Source organism: Tyto alba, unplaced genomic scaffold, assembly GCF_018691265.1.
Source record: "Tyto alba isolate M040663 unplaced genomic scaffold, T.alba_DEE_v4.0 Super-Scaffold_26, whole genome shotgun sequence".
Taxonomy (NCBI): domain Eukaryota; kingdom Metazoa; phylum Chordata; class Aves; order Strigiformes; family Tytonidae; genus Tyto; species Tyto alba.
The window spans coordinates 16,942,181-16,969,619 of NW_024881300.1; the positions used below are offsets into that span (position 1 = coordinate 16,942,181).

Below are 27,439 nucleotides of genomic sequence, written 5' to 3' on the forward strand. Positions count from 1 at the left end.
AGAAGAAGAGAAGATGTACATTTCTCAAATCCACTACACTTTGTACCCAGGTCTGCAAAGCAAATCAACTAACACTTCTGTGAAATTAAAGAAGTGGTAGTTTTTTCACCCTTAAAAAAACCTAATGAGTGAGCAGATAAAGTAGAGGAGGGAAGATCAATTGCTCTTCTAATTTAATAAAGGCGTTTGGTTCAAAAATATAAACATACAGCCTGGTGGCTAGGTAGCTTGTTGTTATGTTGTGGTTTGGTTTTTTTTTGGTTTTTTTTTTTTTTTTCCACATCAGTGATATTCCTCAGTCCTGAAAGTTAGTAAAACCAAGACCACTTGCCATAGCTATAAGCTATCAATAAAAATTAATGTACCAGAGGGAATTGAAAGGAAAAAAATGTACTTAAGTGTTCAGGGCCATCGAGCCACCCATGCATCCTCTGCAAGTGTATTCTGGCGATAGAGCTGTTATTGTTGCCATGGGCTGCCATTTAATGTTATTTTCCTAAGTAAATGCGTCTGTGCTCTGATCAAGGACATTGGCAGTAAACCAAGACACAGTCTTCAGAAAAAGGTGGTGCTGAATGGTATTGAATACTGTTCAACCAGACCTGGTATCAGAGGATATCTAAAGCTCCTCTCTTTAGAAAGTCAGTTCAAACACATGTTTAAAATCCTTTCAAGAAGGGAAGAGGCCTTCTCTTTTCCTCTTTCTCTTTTTTTCAGAAAGATTTTTTTTTTTTTTTTCAGAGAATAACAGGAATGGGGAAAAAAAAAAAAAAAAAAAGACTGGAATGTATCCACTCTGAGATTCGGAGATTATTTTAACGGAGGAGAATTGGAAGATCAATAACAACCAAAATCCTCAAAGAAATCTATTTCTGGTATGGGTTTTTGTGTTTACCTTTCCAGCAGGATGACTGTTGTTAAACTGAGGGCTCCCCCCTGTTAACTACATCCCCCTAGTAGTTTTTTTTGAGGAGGAGATGGTCATGGTTCTATATCCAGCCCTGGATGCTGATGCCAATGGTATAGTTCTGTTCAAAGGGAAGGGACAAAAGGCGTATACTCACCCCCAGTGTAACTATATTGAAGTAAAGGATTTTCCACTGAGGAGGACTAGCATCGATAATGTCATCTGATTGTTTTGGCTAAAATGCTAGCTGTACTGTATTTGCCATTCAAGAGAGCACATTTTAAACAAGGAGTGCCTCTGTGTTCTTCCCTGTAAATCCACATTTGCTAAAAGAAAGAGAAAAAAAAGATAAGAAAAGGGTTTCCATTTGCAATGATCTGTGTACAGGAGCTGTACACAAATGCAGAAACTAAGTCCTGTACATTATCCCCCATCTTAATTTTGCCATCAATCTGAAATCTCTATGTCTTCCTCAGGATGATTATTGTATTAAACTGCTACATTTGATTCATTTGTACTTAAAGTAATAAAACTACATTTATTCCAATAAAGTAATAAAGGGCAAAGTCTGTGCCCCAAGGGCCTGAAACCATCATTTTGGTATGGTACACTCAGTGGTTGCAGCACAGAATACATTGGGGTAGCGGTAAAGAGAAATGGGATTTAACATCATCATTTACCTGTAGGATGGGTCTGTCCTAGTGAAACCTTGTGCTTTTTGCTGCAGGTGTAAGAAAGCAGCTGGGTGCAATCCCTGTGGGCACTTATTTTTTAAATCAAACTTTGTTAGTCCAGAACTTGGTGAAGAAGAAATGGAGCATATTACAAATTAAAAGGCTGATCTGGCTTTTTGGTATGTGCTATTGATAGTATATAGACAGTCATGCTTATTTATAAATCTTCCAGGGAAAAGTACTTGTTTGAGCCATTCTTCAGGGTTATTCAGCATGTTTTGGTCCTTCACCCAGCTTTCAATCCAATAGCTCCCCATTTCTTTTAATGAAGGGTTTCATGTGTGGCAGTTCTTCATAAAAAATGCCCCAAGGTCAGACCAAAGTTCAAACTAGTCTAGTATACTTGGTCTGACAAATGACAACAGCAGAAGCCATAGAAAGAGACAGAAAATCAGCAAACAGTAGAGAATTTTCCCCCCAACCTCTCCCAGGCTCTAATAACTTACATTAATCAGTCAATTTTTGACTCATAAACTTTTAGCATCCACAGTGTCTTGCAGGAGGGATTTAACAGCTTAACTACATATTGCATAAAAAATTAAGTGACTCCTTTTACTTGTTTTGAACCTGGAACCTGCTAGTGCAGTCTGATGGCCCCCAGCTCCTGCACTGAACGAGGCGGTCTGTCCCTATTCACCCCCTCCAAGCTGCCCATAGCTCTGTAGACCACATGTACGTCTCTGGTCAGCCATCTCTTTGTGAGGAAGAAGATCTAAACTGTAATTTTGTACAGAAGTTATTCCATAGCAATAATAATAATTTTTGCCCTTCTCTGAAGCTGTGTTAATTTTTTTAAATGAGGGTACAAGAACTTCACACAATTCTCAAGATGCAGGCAGATCATCAATTTGTAGAGTGACATAATTGTGTCTTATTTTCTTCTCTATTCCTTTCCTAATAATTCTCAGCTTCGTATTTCTTTTTTATTTGCTACTGAGCATAGAGTTGATGTTCTCATAGCACTGTGTTATAACGCCAAGATCTTGCTCTTGCATCCTAAGAATAAGTTCAGTGCAGGCATGTGAAGTTGCATTTGTTTTTTCCCATGTGCATCACTTGACACTCATCTACATTTAATTTCATCTGCCATTTTATTGCCTAGTTGCTGAGCATCGTAAGATCTTTCTGCAAGTTTTCATAGTCAGCCTTCATCCTTGCTAGTGTGAATAGCTACCCTTTTTTTTTCAGTATTGGTGAGGAGGGAGTCAAAAATGGAAAGGCAACTGTAGACTGTGCTGCATGGATACAAACTATTTAGAGTGAAATCCAGCGATCCCCACTAGAGGCAACATGATTAATGGAACTGAAACCTCAAAAAATGGTCTTGCAACTACATTTTTAATGCATAATATTTGTGTGAGTTCGACATTCAGAAAAATGCTTTCTCTCATGCCTGGTTTGAAGTTAAAAATATAAATGGAATGTCCTAGATTTTATTTATGCATCTAAAGTTGTTAAGGAGGTAAAGGAGAATTGAGAGATAGACAGCCCAGATTACATATCTCCAAAGTACAGTCCCATCATTCGCAGAAACTTCTCCTGTTGATTGAATCATTCAAAGTTGGGTTGATTTTGGTAATTCAGAATTATATATATTTTCATTGAATAAGCAGATGTTTGTTTCATTGTCCAAGGGAGAAGCCATGTTTACTTTGTGATCTTGGAGGGATCAGCATAAAAATGCATCTCTGCCATGCACACGCACAAAGACACACATTGCTGGCAATGGATTTCCTGGTACCAATTTTAGCTAATGTTGCAGATTATGAATAATTGAAAAATGTAATGGAAATGCTTCATCTGAATTTTGTGTGAGCAGTATCTAATGAATATGTGGGAGAATGTCTGAACTGTTGCTTAAAGGCTTGCCACATTGCTCTGTGTACAAAAAAGACCTGCAGACAGCTTACACTGAAATTTTGAAAATCCTAGAGAGAAAGAAGTTTAACCGAAGCTTTTACAACTACATGAGTTTCACAGCATTGAATTAAGTTAATAAACGAGAGCTTAATATCAATGAAAAGTAAATGCATATCTGGGTTTTGCAAATCTCAGCATTCCATGGCATTAGAAACTCTCCCTGTCAGATGTGATGTCTTCAGTGGAGTTTTTAAGGTATCTCTAAAACTGTGTACATCAAAGGTTCTGTATTGTTTCATTTTATTTTATTTTAAGTGAGGGAAAGTGCAATTGCATTTGGAAAAAAATACTCCTCTTTGTCATTCTAAATTGAGAAGTATGAGTGAAGACAACTAGGACTATAATCATCAGGGTTAGTAGCATTTTAACAATGTGAAGTACCCAGTAAATTGTGGTTTTATTCCTTCAGTACAGTGACAACAAATATGCTTTGCCAGTCTTTCTAGACTTTTCCCTATCAGAAAGTGTTCTGATTGTCTCTAATTTAGAATTCTTTATTGTTCACTTGTCTAATAATTTGTATTGAGTTAACAGTAGCAAGTCAAATTGACATTATCTGCACAATATAAGATTTGCTTTTTGCTGGTGTAGTTAATTCCCCCTTACTGACTATCCCTTTTTCTTTTCTCTCTTGACACTCAGATTCAGGTCTTTTGTCTGTCCTCATAAGCTCTTACCTTTCATACATTAAATTTCATTGCCGGCACTCTGAAAATCCAAATAAATTATGCCATTTGCACTACCATCATCAACCTTCTCTGTAACCTCAGAAGAGTCAAGGAGAATAGTTAGGCAGACTTTTCCTTTCTAAATCTCTACCAGTTATTTTCTATTATATTACAAATATATGTTCCTTTCTACCTTGCCTGTCAGAATGGCTTTCAACTGTTTTCCTTGCTAATGTTGACAAGGTGATTGACTTGCAGATTTCTATAGCAGTTTTAGACCCTTAAAAAAAGAGAAAGACTGCTCTTATATTCCACAAACTTTTTTTTTTTTTTTTAACTGCTTGAACTTCAATTATTATTTGTGGCCTACAGATCTTTGACAAGAATAAATCTTACAGTATCTAGTCTGACAGACTCAATTTTTGTTTTGAATTGCCTCCTACTTTTCTAGTAGTAGGAACTGTGGTAATTACATACATAGGCAATGGATGACAGCCAGGATATTGTTATTGTAGTCTTTGGTTTAGAGAAAGTATTAATTTCATATTTCAGTTGTTTTATATGCTGTCAGTGTATAACTCTGTTCTTGATTCTAGAGTACTGAAAAGTAAAAGTTCTGGGCAGTTCTGCTTCAATTCTTTAGCCACATCTGTTTTAATTGTTAGCTTTTATTTCTCTCTATGGGTCTGGCACATGTCTGTAGGGGTTTATCGTGAGGAATTTTTTTTAGTATGTACTTGTAAGTCTTATATAATCAATTTCGGTGAAAATCAGCAGTTTGTATTGATTATAGTCAAATAATATTTTTATGTTTGTATTTAAAAAGGAAAAAAAAAGCCTATGGGTGATAGTTCATTAGCTTATAAATATAGTATAACGTCCTGCATAATTACAGGTTTTTATAATTTATATAATGCTTTTTGCTTATTTTCCTTTGGATAATTTTCAAAGTACTATTATTCCCTCAAGAGATCTCTAAGAGGCAGAATTTCTGGCTATTAAAGATTTGCCATCCCACAAGCAGCAGACTGAGAGTGCCTCCAGGTTATTTATAACTGGATTTTATCTCAGAAAATTAACTAAAGAAGATAAACCAAAATTCTAGGGGAAAATGCCTTAGACATCTCATATATTATGCTGTGCTCAAGCAGCTATTTTAATTTTAACAGCCTGGCAAGCCCAGTGGAGCTCTTTTTCTGGTTTTGGGCACAAAATAAGATAACACTTTTGGAATTCCTTCAGGACATCATCTAAGTGCACTTAAAGTGGAGGCATAAAATATAAGTTTACAATGTGTTATATTTAAGCTTCACATGTTAGTTTAATTGATTTTCTGTGTTTGCTAGTTCTAAGGGCTCCAGAAATCATAATTTGCCCTTTAAAAAACTAGTACATTTTCAAAATATTGTATTAGCAGGCAAAGGCAAGTTGATCTCTTGTACAGAAAGTTTCATTGTGTACAGGTTTCTCTAGGGCTATAACCCTTTCCTGACCACCAGCACCCTCAGTTCTGCCAACATTTCAGCAGACGTATACGTTTACATGCCTGCATAATCCCACTGCTTTTAGTGGGTCAGTCATGCAGATAGGGTTACACTTCTGACGCGTGACGCTAAATCAGGGACGGAGTTTGTTAGCTATGATTTGTGGGTGGGCTTCTGAGGAGCCTTTGGTGTGAACAGGGGAAACGAGCCTACCAAATGCAGAGCACCTCTTGGATTGCTAGTGAGAATTTAGGTGTCTGATGTGATTAAGCTTAAAATAACAAACTAATTTTCTTTTTAAAATCAGTTATATTTGAACTTAGGTCTAGAGGGATGAAAGGTTATTGCAATAATTTATTATAATTTATAGTACAATTGGTGTTTAAAAAAGAATGGTAGCTGGAAGGCATTTTCTATTCTTACTTCAAGGAAAAAGTACTATCAGATTGCAAGGACTAAAATAGCTGCAGTTTCTAAGTATGCCTTGTAAATAAAATGATGAGAAAAGAGTATTAGCTCCTTTTATTCACATGTTTGTAGTAATAATGCCTTATATTTATAATTATATAATTATCATGCACAACTGGGTGACATTTGCAGATGACAAAATAATTATTTCCTCTGGGTTTTGCTTTTAATTATTCACCTATATAAAGTAGAATACGGACTGTAAGGGATGGGGTAAATAAGGATGATTGGTTCATATCAGTGTTATTACATGACAGAAAGATCTTAACATTTGCCTTCAGTTTGCTTAGGCTTAGATACTACCATTAAAGAAACTAGCTTTCATTATGCAATATGGAACATAAACTGATGTACATATATATATAATTATATATACATATATATAATATGCAGCCTTAATAGGAAGTTTTCCATAGCGTCTTGAAAAATTTTAGTCCAGGAAGAATATAAACTCTCTGTTACTGTGTAGACTTGTTACTAGAGCCCTAGCTGCATCACTTCTTCAAAACGAATAATAAATAGAACTTTGAATTTTGGCTAAAAATTGCATGAGGAAATTAGTGATCACACTATCTGCCCATTTAGACTTCTTGACTTTAATAAGTGAAAGGGTGACTAAAAAATATGATTCAGTGTTGCCTCCTGCCATCTGTATTTTGTTTTCTAAATTATCTAGTCTTATAAATATTTGAATAACTTTTTCTCAGAATAAACACTTTCCTCTCAGCTTAGCACAAGAACACACTTTGGCTCCTGAGACCATAACAATTGGATAAATTAATATTGATTTGCTAAGAAAATACTTCTTCATCTGTTAAAATATCTCCTACTGTAGTCTAGAACAAAATTTACACATTTTAAAGAATGTAAATAGTTCTTGACCATTTTCCCAGGGAAAGTAATTATGGGTAGCATTGCACAAAGTTAATGGCCTGTACTTTCTAAAATATAGATTACATAGAAAAATTCCTGGAGGTACAAGGAAGGGAAAGTCAGCTACAAATACAGTTTCAAATTGAACCCTAATATACATAAACCCCAAATTTTTTTAGAATGCTTTAGAGGTGGGGGATTTGGGTGGCTGGTTTATGTGACAGACCACTATTTTGATGTATCTGCTTGCCATTTACAGAAATAATTAATTAATGTGGCATGAATTTACAAGATTTCCAATTACTACTAATGTTTATTAGAAAGAAAAAACAGCTACTTGTTTGAATTACTGAAAATTAGTGGGTTTTTAACTAAGCATTGAGATTTTGTACACAAGAGAGAAAGGTCTTCTGGAAACTCTGTGAATTCCACGCTGTGGGTTGCAGAGTGAGATGAGGCACAATCCAAGGCAGCCCAGCATGGGTGGGTGTGGGTGACCCCTCAGTTCAGAGGGAGAGGTCATCCTGCCACCTCTGTCTGAGAGGAGAGAGCAAGGCTGTCCCTGCAAACATGCACGTGATCTGTATTCGGAGAGTCTCAACACTGACCCATATTTTTTGTAGCCTTTGGGGAAGCTTGGCCTCTTCAGGAACAGTGGTACCAGTGGGCAGTAAATGAGCTGTAAACCAGGAGGCATCAGACTCGCTGCATGTTCACAGGCCACCTGTAGCATGGGATGCGGACATCTGAAGCATGTTGATGCCAGGCATGGGCATACAGGGAAGAGGTCAGACCAGGTATAAGGTGTCTCAGATTTCCAGATATCCAGCAGCCCAGCTTCTGCACCAGGTAGGCTGTCTGATGGCTTGATGTCTGGAATGAGTAGCTAAATTATTTTCTACAATGGAAGAATCATGGTGAGTGCATGTCTGTGGAGACCTGGTCATAGGGAACATGTCGATCCAAGTACAATTCCTTTAAGGAATAAATAAAGTATATGGGACATAGATAATTGCATAAATGAATGCAGTCAGCTTTTCAACTTACTTTGGGAGTCCTGCGAGATTCAAAGAAAAAATTACACCTTAGAAAGTGATTTGGCAATGCCTGTTTCTTTGCAGTGTGCTGGTACTATGATCCTCCAGGTTCAGGGCTAGAGGCAGGTGCTCTCTTAGTTGACATGGGTAAACTTTCAGGAAAAGACAAAAAATGAGAGAAGAGGACTTAAGCAAATAAATAAAGAAACACAAACAAATGTTGTTGTCAGCTTTACATGTACGTATCTCATTGGCTTATTAATATTGGTCTTTATAAATTTATGCCACTGTTTTGTTCTTCAAGTCATATACACATGCTCAGCATCCAGTATCTGCATTTGACTAAGACCTCTCAAACTGCATGGTTTTCCATTTGTCACTGAAAAAAGAAAAAAGATAAGAGAAAAGAGAGAAAGTGGAAAGAAGGGAAGAGCACATAAACCAAAATAAAACTGATATTTCATTTGCATTTTCCTTATAGATATTGAGTTCTTTCCATATACTTGTGCATTAAGGGTTCTGCTGAGTGAGCTAGGACACTGTCTCTTTAAGTGTTTAACAGTAATTGGTTCATGTCCTGGTGTTCATTGAAAATCCTAGACATTTCATGGAAAATCTTCTTAATGAGGGAATGAATTTTTCATTCACATTAGAAAGCTCACTCTGACAAACAATTTCTAAATAAAACTTTGGCGACATGACATCCCATATTGGACTTGACAAAGAGGACAGGTGCATTAGAATAAAACTGTATGGCGATCCTTCAAGCTGTCAGCCATGAATATTTTATTTCTTAATGAATCATCTTTGTGAAATGAACTTTCTTGTTGTAGTGTCAGTGCCATTTACAACAAAAAACCTGCTCCTTTTAAAAGGTGAACTCCTTAAAGATGCTGATGCCTGCATAAAATACTTAACCCTAGCCAAGGTATTCAGTGAATTTAATAGTGTATATTTTTTTTCCAAACTGTTTGAAATATAGTCTCATACTACCAGGTGTGACTGTCAAACGCAACCTTTTGCAGTTGCAATTTTGTTAACAAAGCCATTATTCAAGGTAGATTAGCAATGAGGTTGATCCATGGGGCATCAATTTTGTTACTAAAAAGCCAAGCATACTTGCTTAATTATTGTTTTGGTGTTTCCTTTATTTTTAATGGCATATTACATTTATTTAGTACTTGTGCATAATAGTAGATTTATATTAAAGACTTTATGTATGAAAATCATAGGTCTAAAAGACAACAACCACTTACACCATCTTGTATCACTGTTCCCTACCACACGAACAGAATAAATCATAGGCAGTCCTTGTTGTTTTGTTTGGTTTTTGATTTGTTTTGTTTTTTCCCTAGAGGTGTAAAGTGAGTGCTAGTTGCAATGGGTGTGGAGGGTGGACAGTACCTCCTGGAGCAATGGCCCCCCAGTACCCAGGTATTTTGTGCTGTCCGCAAACTTCCTCTTTCTTTATTCTAAGAGAATACCAATGTCAGATCGGTTTATTCTTTCTCACAGTTTATTTGTCAGAGTAGATTTGAATGTACTGGTTTTGCCAACAATTTTACATTCATTGAGTTATCTTAAAAGCATATATGTTTCAGCATTTTCCTTTTGTTCTGCGAAAGCAGCTTGATTTGGATTCTCTGGGGAAAGCTCAATTTTTATTGATATTAAAAATACTCATTTGATTGCAAACCTCAAAGTGGACTAGATTCAATTTAATTTACATAATGGTGTCTTCAGGGACAAAGATTGCATGTCCTTTGTGGCATTAGTTTGTGGATGTTTGTTCCTAGCATGTGTCAAGTTCAAATTACAGGGTTTGTCATTTTACTTACAGGCTAAATGTTTTGACTTCAGTAGATATAATTATACTCATTGTCTTCATAGTCCCCGTCCTGTGTCCTTGCTGATACTGGATATATACAATGTCTTGTCTGCCCATGCTCCCATCCAGCACCCTAATCTCAATGGAAAGACTACAAAAGATCAGGAATAGGCCCCCTTCAGTGCTTTTTTTACCACCTCTTCCTCGTATTCCAGTTTCTTCCTTTCCACACTGGACTTTTATCCTTCTGTTAACTTTATTTCCAAACATCTGTGCTTATTAAGGAAAACTTTCCCAGATTCTACTCTTGTTGAAGTCAGTAGCACTTTTCCCACTGTCTTTAACTGGAGGAAAAAGAGAGACAAAAGCTGGTTTCAGAAAGTTTTATTTCCCTTACCATTGACTGTTCTCATGTCTGTCTGCTTCCATTGCACTTTTAAACTGCCTAGAAAGTTTGTTGAAGCCTTCATGGGAAAACCTAGAATAGATTCACCAGACTTCACAAGAAAGTGTTAAGACTATACACTTGAAGGCTCTCTGTTTTCAAATTGCTGTTTGTAGATTAAGCCTTATATGTGCAGGAAGCATTTATCATCAGTAGTTAGCAACATCAAAAAGTGGGTATTCTGGACCTACTGGAATCAACTGAAGTCCTTGAAAGGGATGTCTGCTGTTGACTTTGGAGAACTAAATGCGTACGCCCATGCTTTGGTGGGGGTGGGGGTGGTGGTGGTTGCTGTATTATTACTTCTTGTATTCCTACAGCACCTAAAGGTCTAAGTAATTTTTGCTTTTCTGAGCACCTTATAAATGCACACCTAGAGTAAAAAGGCATTTCCTGATTTGAAGTTTACAGCCTGTGTGTATGACAGGGGGGTCGCGGATGCGCTAAGTAGACAGTAGAGCACAAAGAAACAACAATGTAGTTGTTGATAAATCAGTGTGGCCAGCAGGTTTCATCAAGCACCAACAGCCTGAATATTCCTTTTGTTGATGTGCCAGCAAAGGAGAATTTCTAAAAGGCATTTAAGGGTGATACGGAGGTATTCTATGTATGTATGAGGAAGCACTTTCCAAACTTGGGGGCAGCCTGAAAAAGTGGAAAAAGTGCTTCGAGTAAAAACTGGAATCTGCCATTGTGGATAAGGTGAGGGCAAGCATCAGCCGCTATTGAGGGCTGATATGTGAGACAGGAGAGGGATATGCTGTGAAGGGCTTTCCATTCTTGTCTTGAAACGTTATATTGTATTTTATCAGGTTGTTAAGAGGGTCTGGTCCTAGGCTGGCCATACTGAGAATTGTGATTACTAGAAGGGTACTGATCTTCAAATTTTCTGCTGATTTAAATGGGAGTTAATGCATGTAACAACTTCAGGATCAAGGGTCAATGATGATAACTCTGTCTTGATATTCATTTGCATATCTAATAAAAATCTTAATTCTTTAAAGCATTCTTGCTTTTCTCTTGAAATTATCAGACTGTCTTTATCCTTCTTCAGTTCCTAATTTTGCTTTCATTTGAATCCACTTTTTCAAAGGCCTAGCAAGTACTAATCAAATAAACTTTAAAAGATTGCTCCTGATTAAATTATTTTTTAATAATGAGTTCCTGTTACCAGGGAATACAGAGTTAAAAAGGTGATCTCACTAAAATTAATTAGCATAAGACATGCTGGACTGGTAGAAGTGACTGGATCTTAATCAATAGCAATATGATTACACCCATGCAGCAATTATAAATTATTTAAAACAGTACCCCTAGGTTACTGACTAGTTGCCTTTAAATTAAATTCTCTGTCAATAATTGATGCAAAGAATTAATGTGAGAACACCTTCAGTTACTGAAACTTTTTTAAGGTGGCATAAAATATTGAACTGTTGCCTGTCATTAGCAACCATCCTGTCTCTTTTGCACAGCATTGTTCTTTACTAAATTGGTCGAGAAGGACCTCCAGAGCATGAAAGATGACTAATGATTCTGAATGCTATGTTCACTCTTCTTCTAAGGACACTGAGAAATATAAATTTCTTGTGCGAGTGGAACTAGAAATTGATGAGCTTCTGGTCTATTTTGCTACTGAAGCAGTGAAACAGAATATGTTCTTGCTCAGTTTTTAGATTTTGTTAGATGAGGAGGATAAAAGGAAAACATTCTGGAATGTGCTAATGTGTAAGTGATTTTAGAAGACTGTTGATTTGTTATGAGTGGCAATTTTCTTCCTGCAAAAAACACCATCATGTCCAGTCATATACGATTTTAAAAAATTCCTTCTATCCTCTTCCTTGGTATATATTTTTTATCTATGGTTTAGTGTTTTGTAGCACTTGGGATACATGTGATTTTACTTCTTTCAAGGGGCAGAAAGAAAACAGAATAATTGCAATCTCAGTAACTTCAGAGAGGATGCCACACAAGTTCAGTGCATCTGTTGCTGAAATCAGCCGTAATCTCAGTGTGTACTGGAAGGATGTCCACATGTGAGATTGAGAGCAACATTTGATTACTTCTTTTGCTAATGACCATTCTTTTTGTTGTGTAGAAAAAAGATTTTTGAGTAATCTAGTAGGAATTTTCTAGGTTAATGTGGCATAATTTAAGACTATGTTTTTAGAGAATACCACTTTCTCATGTATATTTTAAGTCACAAAAAGAACTTAATTCTATAAAATGTAGGGATAGTTATGGTGACATGATTATTGTAAAAATCCTACATTTGAAAATATTATTGAACCATAAGATTTTAGCTTGTATAAATCAGAATTATTATCGAGGTATTGACGTAAACTCACAGAAGCCAGGAAGTTCAGGGATGAAGCCAGGAACTAGGAGACGACATTTGCCTCTACTTCTTGGCTTTTGCTTGCTTACCGTGGGAAACTGGCAAAGCTACACTGACATGTGGACACAGTAAAAATAATTTTAAAAGAGAGTTACTCTTCTTGACATCCTTTTCTCTTCCAATTTCCTCTTGTTTTTCACTTTGTGTCCAAAATACTCTTATAGCTGTTATGAAGTGTCTCTTTTTAACAGTGCTGCTACAGGGATGAAGATTAGTATCATGCTAAATAAATTACACCTTTATTTTAAATCTGTGCTTAAGAACACAGATTTATCTATTAACACTCAAAAAATTACACTGGGAATTTATGAAATAAAGGGACACCAGAATTTTCTTATTTTTGTTGTTTGTAACAGCTGTAAAAATTGCCTGTCAGTGAGGCTTGTTGTTGCCAGTGAAAGTGTTTTGGTGTATGCCATGAATAAATACAGATCAGGGATGGGGAAAGTGCTAGAAAAAAAGAAAATCGATCCATCTATTTTCAGAGTTTTTGAATGGTGCAACAGAGATATAATGAATGTTTACTCATTATAATACAGTATTTCTCATTTTCTAACCAAAATCCTTTGATAAGTTTTGGGATAAATGAAGTGAATACAATATTTGGGTCAGTATTTCAGAAAAAAAAATAAAAATTGAAGTCCAGATCGTGCCGCAGACTCCATGGGGTGGGAAAAAGTACTTCTTGTCACTGTTCAAAGCCTTTGGTCTAGGACGCTTACAGCTAGCTCAGCCCCTCTGCATGTTCCCAGTAGGTCTTCTGAATCTTGAAAGGGGTACAGAAGTAGGAAATCATGAAGGCAAAGACATTATGAGGTCTAGAAATCTGTAATTTTAGCTCTGGTGGTTTGCCTCCACAATGAAATTGGGCTTTTTGACATAAATACTAAAATTTAGAACCACAGGAACAGTTGAGCACTATCAGTGACTCCCACCCAGATAAGCAACTAAACCAAAGACAAATGCAGCATAAAAAGGCAGTGGCTAGGTGAAAGAATCAGAACCTTCAGATGTCTCCATGCCACTGAATTGCTACCTGGCCTCAGGCAGTTTGGTTTCATTTCTGTGCCTTGCTTTCCTCATCTGTGAAAAACAAATAGTAATGCTGCAGGGGGTAATGTGAGAGTTATTTGGTTAAGGTCTGGTTATTGTTTTGAAAGTGTAAGGTAACTTCGTTACCTTGCTTATCACTTGTTGAAGGTACATGAAGGACATTGCTTAGTGCATAATTGGTAGAATGTGCAGTACATTTGCTTTTTATATACCGAATTCTAGGAAAATTGAAGTGACATTTATATAATTACAGACAGATCGCAAAATGCCTTAAATAATAGTTTTAAACTCCCCATTATCCCCTGTCCCCCCCCCCCAAATATTCCTGGAACCTGATGTGTGAATGCTTCATTGATTTTAACTAATGTTAAATAAGAAAAACCAAGGATCTTATTTGCCCACTAGTGTTTATAGTGTTTGATAAAGAGTTTGCATTTTAACACATAGGAACCTCAGCTACTATTATGAGCTGACTGTGCTGACTAAATCTGTTTAGTCAGAGTTTCAGTCTAACTAAGCACCCCTATGCACACAGGAAGACACTGTCAGTATGTTTACCTCAATAGCTAAAGTTTCTGTGTCTTATTCATAAAATAACTTCCATCCATATTGGATCCTCTTTTGTTAAAGCACATATCAAGTCAATTGACTACTTGCATAATGTAAATCAGCAGCTGATGCTTAGTTTCACGTAGCTGGACAGTACCAGTGTAAAAGTTTGTGGTCTGTTTGTAGAGCTACTTATTCTTTTTCTCTTCTTATGCACTTCTCTCTGCTGTTTTCTTTCTGTTAAAAGTCTAACATCCTGTGTTGGCTGTAAAGCCAACTGAGATTTCTCCTCACTACAGTACAACTGCAGTATGTCCCTCCAAAAAAGATTGCGACATCTCTACAGTTTAATGACTTGGAACCTTGTCTTCACTCACTCATTTTTGCTCTTCAATCCTTTGGCACTTCCAGAGTGGGAAATTTAACAAATGATCTGAAATCTTCAGTCGTGCATTGGCCCTGACTTGTGTGCAGGGAGATTTCGCATATATAACTCTTAAGTTGATGAGCAGTTGCTCATTTTATGGATTTTTAAACAAACATGAAAAATATTTCAAGTTAGGTAAAGATTTTGCTCTTGTCTGAAATCTGAAAAATTTCACTACTTTCCTTCTTCCTGTGTTTTCATTTACCTCAACATATAAATTGCATTTACTTTGGGAAACTAAAATGAGGTGGAAATGGGAAGCTATATTTAAAAAAAATAAATACAAATATATTTGAACAAGAAAATAGAAACATTAAAGAATAAGAATTAAAAGCCCCATAAATCCCAGTTCATTGTTGTCCACTCCTGCTGAGCAAAAGATGATCCCAAAAGAAATGCAATTACTGAAGCAAAACAGCCATTCATTTCACTGATGTTAGCCCAAGTGGCAAAGAAAATCTTAGCAGCTGGGTTGGGCTTTTTTTTTGTTTGGTTGGGGTTTTTTTGTTTGTTTCTTTCTTATTTGTGTTCACCATACATGGTAGCAGATAATACATGGTTTTGAAGACAGCCTTCTATCATACAGTTTGGACTAATGTTAAACTTCACCACAATCTGAAAATTCTCCTTATTTTTTCTCTGCAAAATTAGTTTATATGTCCAGGACACATTACTGTGACCAGCTCAGTCATCATGCTTGCACAAGCTACTCAAGTGTTTCTTCTGCCTGACTGATTCTGTGGGAAGATCTGAGGGAGGTGGAAAACGCCATGTTAAAGTAAGATGAAATGAAATTAGAAAACAGAAAAAAAAGCCTGATTGAAACTGTGTATAACAAGTGGTGTTTCTGCTTTTAAGAAACTTAAGAAATCAACCTTTTAGACCTTACAAAGATCTTCGGCTTTCCATGCCAAAGATGTTTTGAGAAATCGATGACTAAATTTGTCCAGGATTTGTAATTTAATTCTCAGAATTTTCATTGACAATCTGATTAATGGGTTATTTCCGTTTATCGCCTATCTTAAGCTAGTTTTACAAAATATACCAAAAACATACTGTTCTGAAACATGGTTACGTGACCAAAATGAAAGCATATGTGAATTGCAAAATCCTACGCTTATCAACACCGTGGCTTCAACCATATTCTTCCCGTAATACTGTGCCTCTGTTGATTTACGAGAACACGTATGCATATATGTACGTGTGCGAGAATTTGTGTATGTTACGCATCAGTGTTATTGCCGTTCACGAAAAAAAAAATCAATATGCTTTGCTTGAATTGTTTCCATAATGATTGTACATATTACATTGGTGTTAATGTGTAATATCCAGTTTTTAAAACTACATTTCAAGGTCTGATACATTTGCCAGAGGTAAAAATGTGCTTAAAAGAGATATTAACTTGCTTGATAAAAATAGTAAACAAAGTCTGTAATATTACTATTATTATTTTTATTGTCTAGTTTTTGAATCAAAATTCAGTTGTGCTTTGGTTTAGGAAGTGACTGTAAAGTTTGAGACTCCAGAGAGAAAGAGCAGTTTACTGCTACCATTAATATTAATTTTCACTTTCACTGCACCGTAAGCATGCCTCCATGAAAACAGCTAATTGTAGCCCTGAGAAGCAGGTGTTATTTTTCCTGTTTTTCATGCAGGGAAAACAAGTCACACAGAAAGAGCAAAAGCTATCTCAAGACCAGTGTTTCATTCCTGTTGTCAGTGAGATACTTGTTTAAGTGTTTCAGAAAGTATTTCCAAACTTGGAAATGGGGCAAATGTTTCCAACAGAGCTCCAAGTTACTAGTGTTGAGGGTGCTGAGGGCACCAGGTGGGAAGCTCGTGAGGCACAAGGGGGTCATGTCATCATCGGAACAAGCTGGGCACCAGTCAACACTCCACCAGCCATGGCTCTTCAAAGGTAGTGCAAGGGCTCTCTTCTCTTTTCTGGGGCAAGGGAAGGTCCATGGGGGGCAGATGGTGGCTAACTCCCCTCTTTCTGAGGTTTTCGGTGATGCCCTGGCACCCTGCAAAGTTGCACATGAGATGGAAAGGCCTTCCTCCACTTTGTCCTTAAAAACTTTTCCAAGTCTAAGCACCAAAACGTGTGTGAAAGTCCCCTCAGCATATGCTGATCCCACCCTGTCTGTTCTGGATGGTTTTTTCTCCAAGCTGCTTAAGCACTTCATGTAGCCTCAGGAAGTTTGTCTTCACACAGAAGGGGCCCCCAATAGATGCAGGGTTACAGGGGGCTCCTACAAGATAATGCAAATCCCTACCAGTTGTTGTATGGGTCTGCTGCACTTCCCAGCTGACAGCACTAGAACACAGCCCTGCAACAGTCCCTATTTTCACAGCTGTACAAACATCCTTGATGACATTTTCACTGATATCCTGGAAAGTGCTTGATGGTTTGTACAGCACTGAAATGTGGCGAATGGGCTGGTGGCAGGGGTGGGATCAACAGACATTGCTGGAAAAAAGCAGGAGGGGAAGAAGCATTAGTGTCAATATTTTAAAGAGGATTATAAAATAGAAAGGAAAAAAGATAACAAGAACTTAAAAAATTCTCTTGCCATTACACTAAGGGAGGTGGTGGAGGAAGAGACACTGACCAAACTATCCCTTCCTCCTCATCCAAGATGTATGTCTTTAAGTTAGCTTTAATTCTTATGGGTCATCGCCATTAATACTCTTACCTCTCTCTTGGACAGCTGTATGGACTCTAGTCTGGTATACATATAAAAAGTGACAGAGAGCAGAACTGTTTTAAGCCTTGAGGCATAGTCAAACCTTTCATTATAAGAGAAAAAGGAGAGATTTTCACTGACCTGCTGCTGGGCAGCCCCACTGACACAGTGTCCCAAGGCTTACAGCACCTTGGGCTCATGTCTCTTCTTTGATAGCCCAGTAGAACGTACTGTGGTTTGGCACAAGGGAGGAAAAGCTGTGTTCCCAGTGAGGGGGAGCTCACTGGGTCGCTGGTGCATCTTCCTTACCTAGTCTGAGCTCCTAATTCTTTAAATCCAAGGCTTCTCCTGGTGTGTGATGATGGCAAGGTTATATTTTGCTATAGATCTAGGTGTAAAAAGCAGTATTTATTCTTGTGTTCATGTGATCACACAGAATTACAGGTGAACTAAAAATAGAAACAATTCCTATAATTTTATGAAGCAAAAAGAATTTGGGGTTGACTTTGTTGACATCACTTTTGTATTTACGTCCTATGAATGTTTGAAGAACTGAGCATAGTGGTCTGTATACTCACAAAAATGAAGCCTGAGTATTGTTTAAAGCAGTTCCAAATCGTGTATTCAGTTTTCATGTGACATAATTCAGGCTTATTGATTACTCATATAATTTGTCTGATCTGAAAGGACAGTGAATACTGCATGAGTGATTTACCTAACTAGAGTGAACTGTAAAGACTTACAAGTTTAATTAATTAAAAAATTTGTAAATAATTCTCATTGAGTAAGTCTGAGAACACAAGGAGCAGTTTGCTGATGATTTGTGAACAAAAGTTAAAGAAGGGTTCAGAAAATTAATTTGTTTCTTTAATTTATCCCTATATAGAAGAGATGTTGCTGTGTGGTGAGGGGGAAGCTCGTGGTGAACACATTCTGGTAAAATGATAAATTTGTATTGTAAATGGCATAAAAGGATGATCATATTTGTATTTAAATGGACAAAGTACATCATTGGTTATAGCTACAGTCATTTCAAGGAAGAAGAAAGAAACAGTATTATGTTTACATATAGTAGTAATATGAAGAAGGCTCAGAAAGGAGCAAAAAGAATGACATGAGATGAGAAAAGCTGTTTTGTAGGAATAACTGTACAACTTTGAATCAATTTAACTTACCAGAAGTACAACCGGGAGGTGATCAGGTCACCATTAGTAAGTACCTGCCAGGGAAGATTGCTGAAGAATTGTTCTTTCAGCTCAGAAAAGAAGAATATGATCCAGTGCTGGAAGCTTAAGTCAGACATGCACTGAGAACACACAGCATTTGTAATAATAATAACAAATAAGCATTAGAACAACATATAGTTCATTCAGTTTTGAGGATTCAAACATCTTTTGGAACGTTGTGAGAGGTTGCAAGTTGGATGCAGCAGTCACTTGGTGACATTTTGTGGCCTTTTGTGAGAACCGGAGAGGATTATCTTAGAAATGACTTTTTGTTCTTATTACCTGTGAATACAGGAACCAACAGAAGGATAATAAATAGATCTACAGGCCAGCATAGCATGGGTTTATGTGTCTTCATTCTGCAACCTGAGCAATTTCAGGGCTGAAAATACTAGTGGAACCTGATATTAAACCAAAGCCAGACCAGGTGACAGATGTATATAATAATAATAAACATTCCCCTTTGTCTCAGTGTAATTCAGAGGTTATAATGCTATCCTCATGGCCATACTCTCAGAAGTGATCTTTCCTGAAATGGTATGTGTGGCCAAGGACCAAAAGAAGCATTGAAGGGCAGAAAAATGCCATTTAAACACTATCTTTCTGAGATTAGTTATGATACTTGCAGTGCCAGAAGTGAAGATGAACCAGTCTTGCTACAACAGAATTGCAACCTCAGTGGGAAGACCATACAAGCTATTTATTCATACCTAAAACCCCCTAGCTTCAAGATAGTTTACCGCATACAGAGAGAGGAACAGCATGGATATATAATGTTCTGTACTCTCCTGGCACTGAATGAGAGTTGAGACTGGTGGCACCATATGGCCCGTTTATAGTCTGGGCTCCAAGAACTCTGGAGACCGTAAGAGGCCCCATTCCCCACAGGGCTCTGCCTCTGAAAAGGTGCCCAAAGCCCAAAGTCAACTCAGATCATGTCCCCTAAGCCCCAGCACGCAGAGGCAGTACTCTCAGCACTGCAGTTACCATGGGTAGCCTTTTTTTCCTTCCCTCTGAATATAGCAAAGAATCGTATTACCCATCAGACACATGAAATTCTTAAGTTCATGCTGTAGAAAGCATCAGTGGTATAGTGTAAGAGGTTTTAAAAAAACAGTAGCTGCTCACAGAATGCTCAGAAAATGGCCACTAACACTGTTTGATTTGGTATGTTCTGCATCGACACCACTTTCTAAACTGACTTACTTTTTTTCCCTCTTTTTTTTTTTTCCCCTTAGTATTCTGCATCTCCAATTTTAAAGTTTAAGTAGATCTATACTTTCCCCAAGGAGTTATGTGCAAACTAATATTAAGATTAAAATCTTTTATGTTTGTACTGTAGCTTGAAACACAAAACTAGTTCATAGTCTGTTTTATCCCACTGGCTCTCTAAGGTTCAGGTATTAACATAAATACAGCCTATTAACACTTGTTCCTCTCTGTCAGGACATAAATTAAGTCTGCAGGTGTTCCATGAAGCTTTACCCTTGGTACTAATTAAGCCTTGATAATTAGGTTTGTTAAATTCAGGCCTTTAAGCTTATATTCCCTCTTTGGGTTGCCAAAATGGGGATTTGCAATATACAAGGCCTGTTTCTGCAGGTTTTTTGCGTTTGTTTTTTTTGTTTTGTTTTGTTTTTGTTTTCAGCAAAACCACAGTCATAATAAACTCTCCTTTAGTTAGGTGGAGATTCAAAACCTGTGAAGAACTTGGATATCAGCTTGTATTTACATCAGAACATTTTCTTTTGCTGGCTTTTTGGCAGAGCACAGTCATTGTAGTGGAAAGTTTCCAGTCCATATGTTAAACACACAGATGCTTCGACTAGATAAATGGTTGGAGTTCCAAATGAAATATCATTCAGAACTGTGCAAGTTGAGATCCTAAAATGATAATATTAAAAAATATGTTTAAAAGCAATAGAAGTTTAATTTATCAAACATATCCCATATGGCAATAAGACTTTCCTTAGAGAGAAGACAATATAGAAAAAAATTCTAATATCTTTGATTTTTGTCAAGTGTTCTAAAAGGCTATGTTCACAGGTCATATGGTCTCAGTGCTAAATAAAAATAATAATTAAAGAAATCTAGTTCAAAAGAAACCTCCTGGGAATAGGGTTATTTGTAACACATGCACAGAACATTAAATAGTCTAATCAAAATGGATTTTCTTGCCAGTTAATCTCCTATCTTTTGTTTCTCCATAAATATATAGTCCATCAGATCAAATGTTTGATAAATGTCATTTTTCATTTAGAATAAATGAAACCACAGCTACAACTCTATTAGAGGTACTTTACTCATTATTCAATGCAATCATGCTAACTTGATGCTAATAGCTTTAATACTTTTTTATCCGTGGGATATTAAATAAAATAATATTTTTCATAAAAACATTTTTTTTAAAGGCAATAAAATAAATAAATTAATAAATGTCATTAGAGACTTTCAGCCACATCAGGTTCTCATCCTTCATTATATTTAGTGTTTTATTGACCAGAAAGCCACAATTAATCATTTTTGGGCAAGACGTATGTCTTTGGTAAGCGAAAAGTTTTTATTCAGATGTAGTACATAAATATGCAGTCAGTTTAAGATATCTAATAGTATTTTAAAATCTTATTTTGATTTCTAATAATACATTGTTTAAAGTTTCAAAAATCTTCAGTTAACCTTCTTGAAAGAATAAAAATTACTTAGGGTGCATATTTAGACTGCTACAAAAAGTATTTAATACAGAATGGCAGGAAATAAGCATAAGGCTGTTGAAATAATATCTTTTCCGTAACCAGTGTGACATTCTGGTTGTTTTCCCTTGGAATGGTTCTGCTATAAAAGAACCTTGCTGAAGGAGAGAAAAGGCAAAGTATATAATGATTATCATTAAAAGGCACCACTTCTTGTTGTAGAAAATACTAATCTCACCTTGTAATTTACAGCATTGCTATATTTATAATGAGAAATAGCATGATACATAGCATATTTCATAGTAACAGTGTCCTAAATACTGAATTAATTGGCAGATTTTTAATGGTGGCCCCATTGAGGCGTATAACAATTGACAAAATACTGTAAGAGAGAGTATACTTGATAGATTCCACTTATTAATAGGTCAAAGTCATTAGGGAGATAATGTATGAGAGAAGCTATATTCAACCCCTCAATATTTTGACTTTTAGAAAAAGGGAAGACACTAGGATGAGCTATTGGAGTTCAAGCCTATAATAGTATTTAGAGTTTTTATATTAATAACACTTCCGGTTCTATAGCATTTTCTACGTCAAGGGGGGAAAAAGACTTTGGTTTGGATGTATAATTATTACAATGTTTTTAAGAGTTTGGCTACCAACCACCAATTATAAATCTGAAAGTTGCTGGAAGCATAAAATAGATTTCTTCTTATGTGCATCGGCTTGGCTTCAACATTCACATTTGTGCTTCTAAGGCTTCCTTTTTCAGTAATTTAGGATGCTTTATTTTTTACCAGGAGCTTACAGTTTTACATGCCCCCCCCCTCCTGCCCCTGCATTCTGGTTAGAATAAAAATAGACAACAGTCCCGAGACTTTGCTGAGACATGGCATGTGTCTGAGCGAGGGACATTAGACATTCATATACCCTACCTTCTATACAATAACTGGCATTTCATACTATATTACTGAAAATGTTATTAACGAAGCAAAGAGTCATTGCTGATTAAATACCTCAAGGACAAAGATACGACAACTTTTTTCTTTATGGTGAAGTCTTATACTGTATATCGTGCAGCTCCATGTGGGAAGGGAAGACGCTGCAAGGGCTAAAAGGTGGATGGAAAGCTGGGGGTTAAGGCATTTCAAAATGTCAGGCAGCTTGTTATATTGCAGTACATCATTCTATCCCTGGAGACTACTGCTGAGGCCTAGGCCAAAGCTATATAGAGAGCAGAAAATTTGACACGAGCTTCCAAATTTTCTCTTTAGCTCTCTTGGGCTGCAACCCATATGCCATGGTTAAACCATCAGGCTTTGCTCCACTGAGACCTTAGGACAAAGCAACTCAGTATTTCCTTTTCAGTGAAAGTGACTGCTCGTTTCCTTAGCAGAAATCTATTTTCCCACCCACTGTCTTCTTAGAATGAAAATAGCTTCATTTTTTCCCTAAATAAAAGGTTGTCTTGAATTGTATACCTCTTTTATTCCCGTTTGTAACTTCTCAACTCAAATATTAGTGGAATCTAACAGTAGATTTTAATGAATTAGAAGAGACATTAGTATTTGCAGTATACAATTGTTGTGCTTTCCAAAGAGGTGTATAATTGCATCTGAAGCAGAAACAGCATTTGTGGACATTCCTCCAAACCCCACATTCTCAGTTTCGTTGCAATATATGCCTGAAATGTATGAGAGTGATTCTAAGTACACATATGTGGGCTTTCATTTTATGAAAAAACATCCAGTAACCCTATTCATAAAGGCAATCACTTTTTCCATGAGTTCCCAATCTCACGTGATCAGTAGTTTGTTACTAAACAATGTAAATATATTAGATTCTAGCCTAGAGAAAGTGCAATGAAAGAAGCAGTCAACATTCTTCACATATAACCAAACACACTGAGATTTCTGTTGTCGTGTAATAGCATGGTAATTTATTATTCCCACTGCATGTATCACAGTTGTACAAGAGAAAGAGAACAAGCCAAAATTGCTATTTGTGAGAAACTGAGTTATGGCCAAGTATAGTTAAATGTTGGGGCCAGAACCTCATCTCACTTTCCATAAACTTTCCGGACAAGCAGCTGAGGATTTTCATAGTGTAAGAGAGTTTTCAGATGCTCAGTAGCTGGCAGCCTGCACTTTTGTAGCCCACTTCTGCGCATGCCTGGGTCAGAAGGGTATAGCACATTGAAAACCTTCTCTAACATGCCTGGGACCCCATGAATTGTTGCATCAAACATAAGTTAGGCAAAAACCCCGTTCTACCACCCTCTGTCTTACCACCTGACTAAGCTTAGCATATTGGGGTCATTTGTTATTTCATCTTTTTCTTTGAAGGATATTTGCATGAGAGTGTGTATGAAAGAGAAAGACCAAATGGATAACAGGCTTTTTTTCTTCTCCTTTCAATATTATTATTAATGTTATTAGCCCTATAAATGAAACATTATTTGACTACTGGTACAAGTGTTAGTGTTTGCATGTAAAGATTTTGGAGATTTCAGAAAAGACCTGCAAGTATAAAGAGAACTTTTATTCAATAACAAAAGAATAAAGAAGCACTGTCTTCAAGAAGAAAAGATTAAGATGTCCTTTGTTTCAAACCCATAAAGCACTCATGTTTGGAGAAAACTGATAAAAAAGGAATTTTAATCTAGTAGGAGGACATATAGTGAGACCAATGACTGGACTGAAACTAGACAAATTGTAGTAGCAAGGCCCTATTTAAAAAAAAAAAAAAAAAAAAAAAAGAGAAAAAACCCCAGTGTAATTAAGAACTGTAACAACTTGCCTAGGAATGTAGTAACTTCTCCAGCACTTGAAGTCTTTAAATCAAGATTGAATGTCTTTCGAAAAGATTATTGGTTGTAGCTCAACCAGAAGTTATGAGCCATGGGCTTGATGCAGGAATCCCTTGGCTAAATTCTGTTAAACAGAAGGTCATACTAGATGATCATAATGATCCCTTCTAGCCTTTAAATCTATTACTCTATTAATCTACTCCAGTCATGAAAGTGTCATTTGCCCACACAAATTTCAGATCTTTTGAGCATGCATACATTTCAATGAACCAGCTTGGATGGAGGCTACTCTGAAAATGTGTGCACAGCTCCTTCTGCTGAACATCTGCTTTAATGCCAACCTGAAGCGTTTTCTTCTTAAAACTTTATTCCCGAAGGAAGTAGGCTGCCTATTTGTACAATATAAATGTGTGTTGTGTTTTCTTCTTAGGCACTGTAGCTGAGGTACATAAAACTGTATAGTCTAAATCACAGAAGGAGCCATTTATAATTCTTGTTCATTTTGTACACAAATCCATGTGATTCCATTAGATATGCAGCACAGCCTGTTATACAGTAGTGAATGGAGATCAAGCACTTCTGTTTACCTATGAAATTGCCTATTAAAATTACAATAACCACCATAAAAATGACTTTTTTATGTCTCTCCTCTGAGAGGAAGTTTCAATTTACTGGTTCATGTGAAAATATCTTGCAAGTAATTGCAAATATTTTAGGTAGATTTACTCTGATATTACTTGATGTGTCAAATTCATTGAAAAAAAAAAATCTAGTGAAATGTTAAAGAGACATAATCAAGTTGAAATATATTCAATTATTTGAAAAGGGGGAAGTAATTTAATATTCTGTACTTGTACAGAGTTCCTCCTTACAAATAGTTATGTAAATTCAGGTTTGAAAGTTGAATGTTTTTTTTTTACTTCTATTTTTCGTATTATACTTCGTATTCCCTAAAAAAATCATCAAAATGGTAGAATAGGTGGTGGAGCAGAATTATCAGTAGACAGAGGGTCTTGTCTTTGAGTGGTTTAAACCAATACAGCTCTTCAACATTTGGGACACTAGTCCAAGACAGTCACAAATGAAACAAAATTAAATTCAAAGCCAAGCTGCAGAGAAGAAGGTGCTTTCTCTTCATAGGAGTGTTCCTTTTATCACTTATTGATATAACTTAAAATGTTGCAGCAGGCACATATAAAACGAGATCTCAGTTTAGATTTTAACCAATAATACAGGATTTTTGTACAAACTTTACTTTCTGATCCTGATCACGGAACAGTTGCACTGCCTTCCATGTATGCGAAAGAACCCAGTCTGTAGGGTCATAACCCAAACAAGCCAAGGTCAAAGGAAGGCAAAGCGGGCAGAGCTGCTCACCTGTGGGTAATCTGCGGAGCCTAATGACAGATGAGATGCAGCTGAATCCCCCACATTAGTTTTAAGTGCGCTCAGGTTTATCAGCTTTTCTAGCTATTGGGTTTTTTTATCTAGTAGCTGGGAAGGAAGCAGTGGCTGAAGTGAGCCAGGTAGAGGCTGGTGGGAGAGGGTGATGGAGATTTGGGGTGTGTTATACTGTTTTGGGGAACTCATTGTCTGGTGAAGAATGTTCTGTGGTTTGTTTAGCCATTTTTCCATCTGCTTTGGTCTACCTCTGAAGATAAAAGTGGATATGGGCCTATGTCTTTTCTGAAAGAAATGCTTATAGGTTTGGATGTGATAACTTCAATTTTTGTTTTCTTTTGGGGTGACCTGCTTCATCTCTTTGCCACCAAATTAAGCCTTTTTTCATTCACTTTTTACGGAAAGTAATTAGTCAAAGTACAAGTTGGGGCCAATTTTGCTAGGAACTGAAGTGTTCTTGCTTTATCATGTGAGACTGAAGAAAGGGTCAGTGAAGAGGAAGGTCTACACATTTAAGAACAGAAGGTCTTCTTGTAACTAAAGCATTTTTTTTTTTTTGGTACCAACTCAGATGGAAGAAGGCCACTGCTGTTCCTGGGTGCTCCTTGATGTTTTTCCTATGGGACATACTGATCAAACTTTTTCTTTAATTTTTCTGAAATTCCACAATGTCGTAACCTGAACTGCTGTTTTAAGTGCTGTTCACTCAGCTCCTAGAAGCCAAGAGAGGATGTGACCTCTTTTTAAGGTGAGTCAGTGTTTTTTGGTTCCTTCGTTAATAGTGTGGGCATATGTGGACAGTGGAGAGAAAAGGACATATGCTGCCACTAAAAATTACATGGGTAAAATTCAGATCCTGTTTCATACAGCAGCCTCCCAGAGACGTGTGCTCACTGTTCGGCTGTTAAGATTGTTATTAAACTTTATGGACCATAAACCCCATGGAAACAAGGAAAGTGAACAACTATGCTATTACAATAGTGTCAAAACAGGAGACATATTTCATAGCTTCAAAACTGCAAGCCTGCCTACATGCAGCATTTCAGCTCTCGTGGACTGCCTTAAACTACAGTGTTTATTTAATCTCAAAATTAAATGCAATATTGCTAATACATAAAGCCTGGAAAAATATGTTCCTTTTAGTTTAAAGTTCAGCTTTATAAATCTAGCTTTGCAGACTGCCTTCTGAAATGGGAGGGGTTTTATTTATTTATTTATTTATTTTTTAATTTAAATATTTGTCAGACATCCATCATCTCTTAATATTTACTGTCATGGGAATCTACTTAATTCCAAACTAAATCCATCTTGATTTTTACTAAATGCCCTGACTTGCTCAGTACAACAACAGAGTCCTGATTAGGAGAGACAGACAAACAAGGGGATGAAAACATCCTTGACACTCTGTTGTGGGGGTGGGAGGAGGGAAAGTGGAGATGCTAAATGCAGCCTGACTCAACAGGGCGATGTATTTACTTTCAAATGTATTTATTTTGAGAAAGGAACTGTCAAGGTCTGTGTGTGAGTGTGTTTTAACGTGTTAGCAGACCTGTCCCTTGTATGTTTATATTTGCCTTTCAGTGTCCTCCTGCAAATTGCTTTTGACTGGGCCAAGTTATAACACTTTAAATATCATCATTCACATAGGTACAGTAAATTTCTAACAACACTTTAAAAAAATCCTCAGAACTCCTTGTAGTATCCTAAAGACTGAAGAACCTGTATGCTTGTACTTTTTTGGGTTTTTTTTAACCCGCTTGGTGGGGGGAAACCCATCCATTTCCTCCTCTTAGAGATCATTAGATGATGGAATATTTTAAGGTACTGTCTAGTTTTGG

General features: G+C 36.7%; 1 protein-coding gene across 2 annotated transcripts in view; it reads left to right on the forward strand.

Annotated features, from left to right (window-relative positions):
- The window catches only part of WWOX (WW domain containing oxidoreductase), a 529,125-nt gene that overhangs the window by 340,514 nt on the left and 161,172 nt on the right, over positions 1-27,439 (forward strand). Inside the window, exon 9 of one of the 2 annotated variants that reach the window (XM_032990638.2) lies at positions 15,440-15,538. The exons of the other annotated variant lie outside the window; for it this stretch is intronic. Within the exon in view, the coding sequence (XP_032846529.2) occupies positions 15,440-15,523 (84 nt within the window). The 3' untranslated portion in view covers positions 15,524-15,538. Of the gene's footprint in view, positions 1-15,439; positions 15,539-27,439 lie in introns of those variants that run through there. 2 annotated transcript variants of the gene reach the window in all.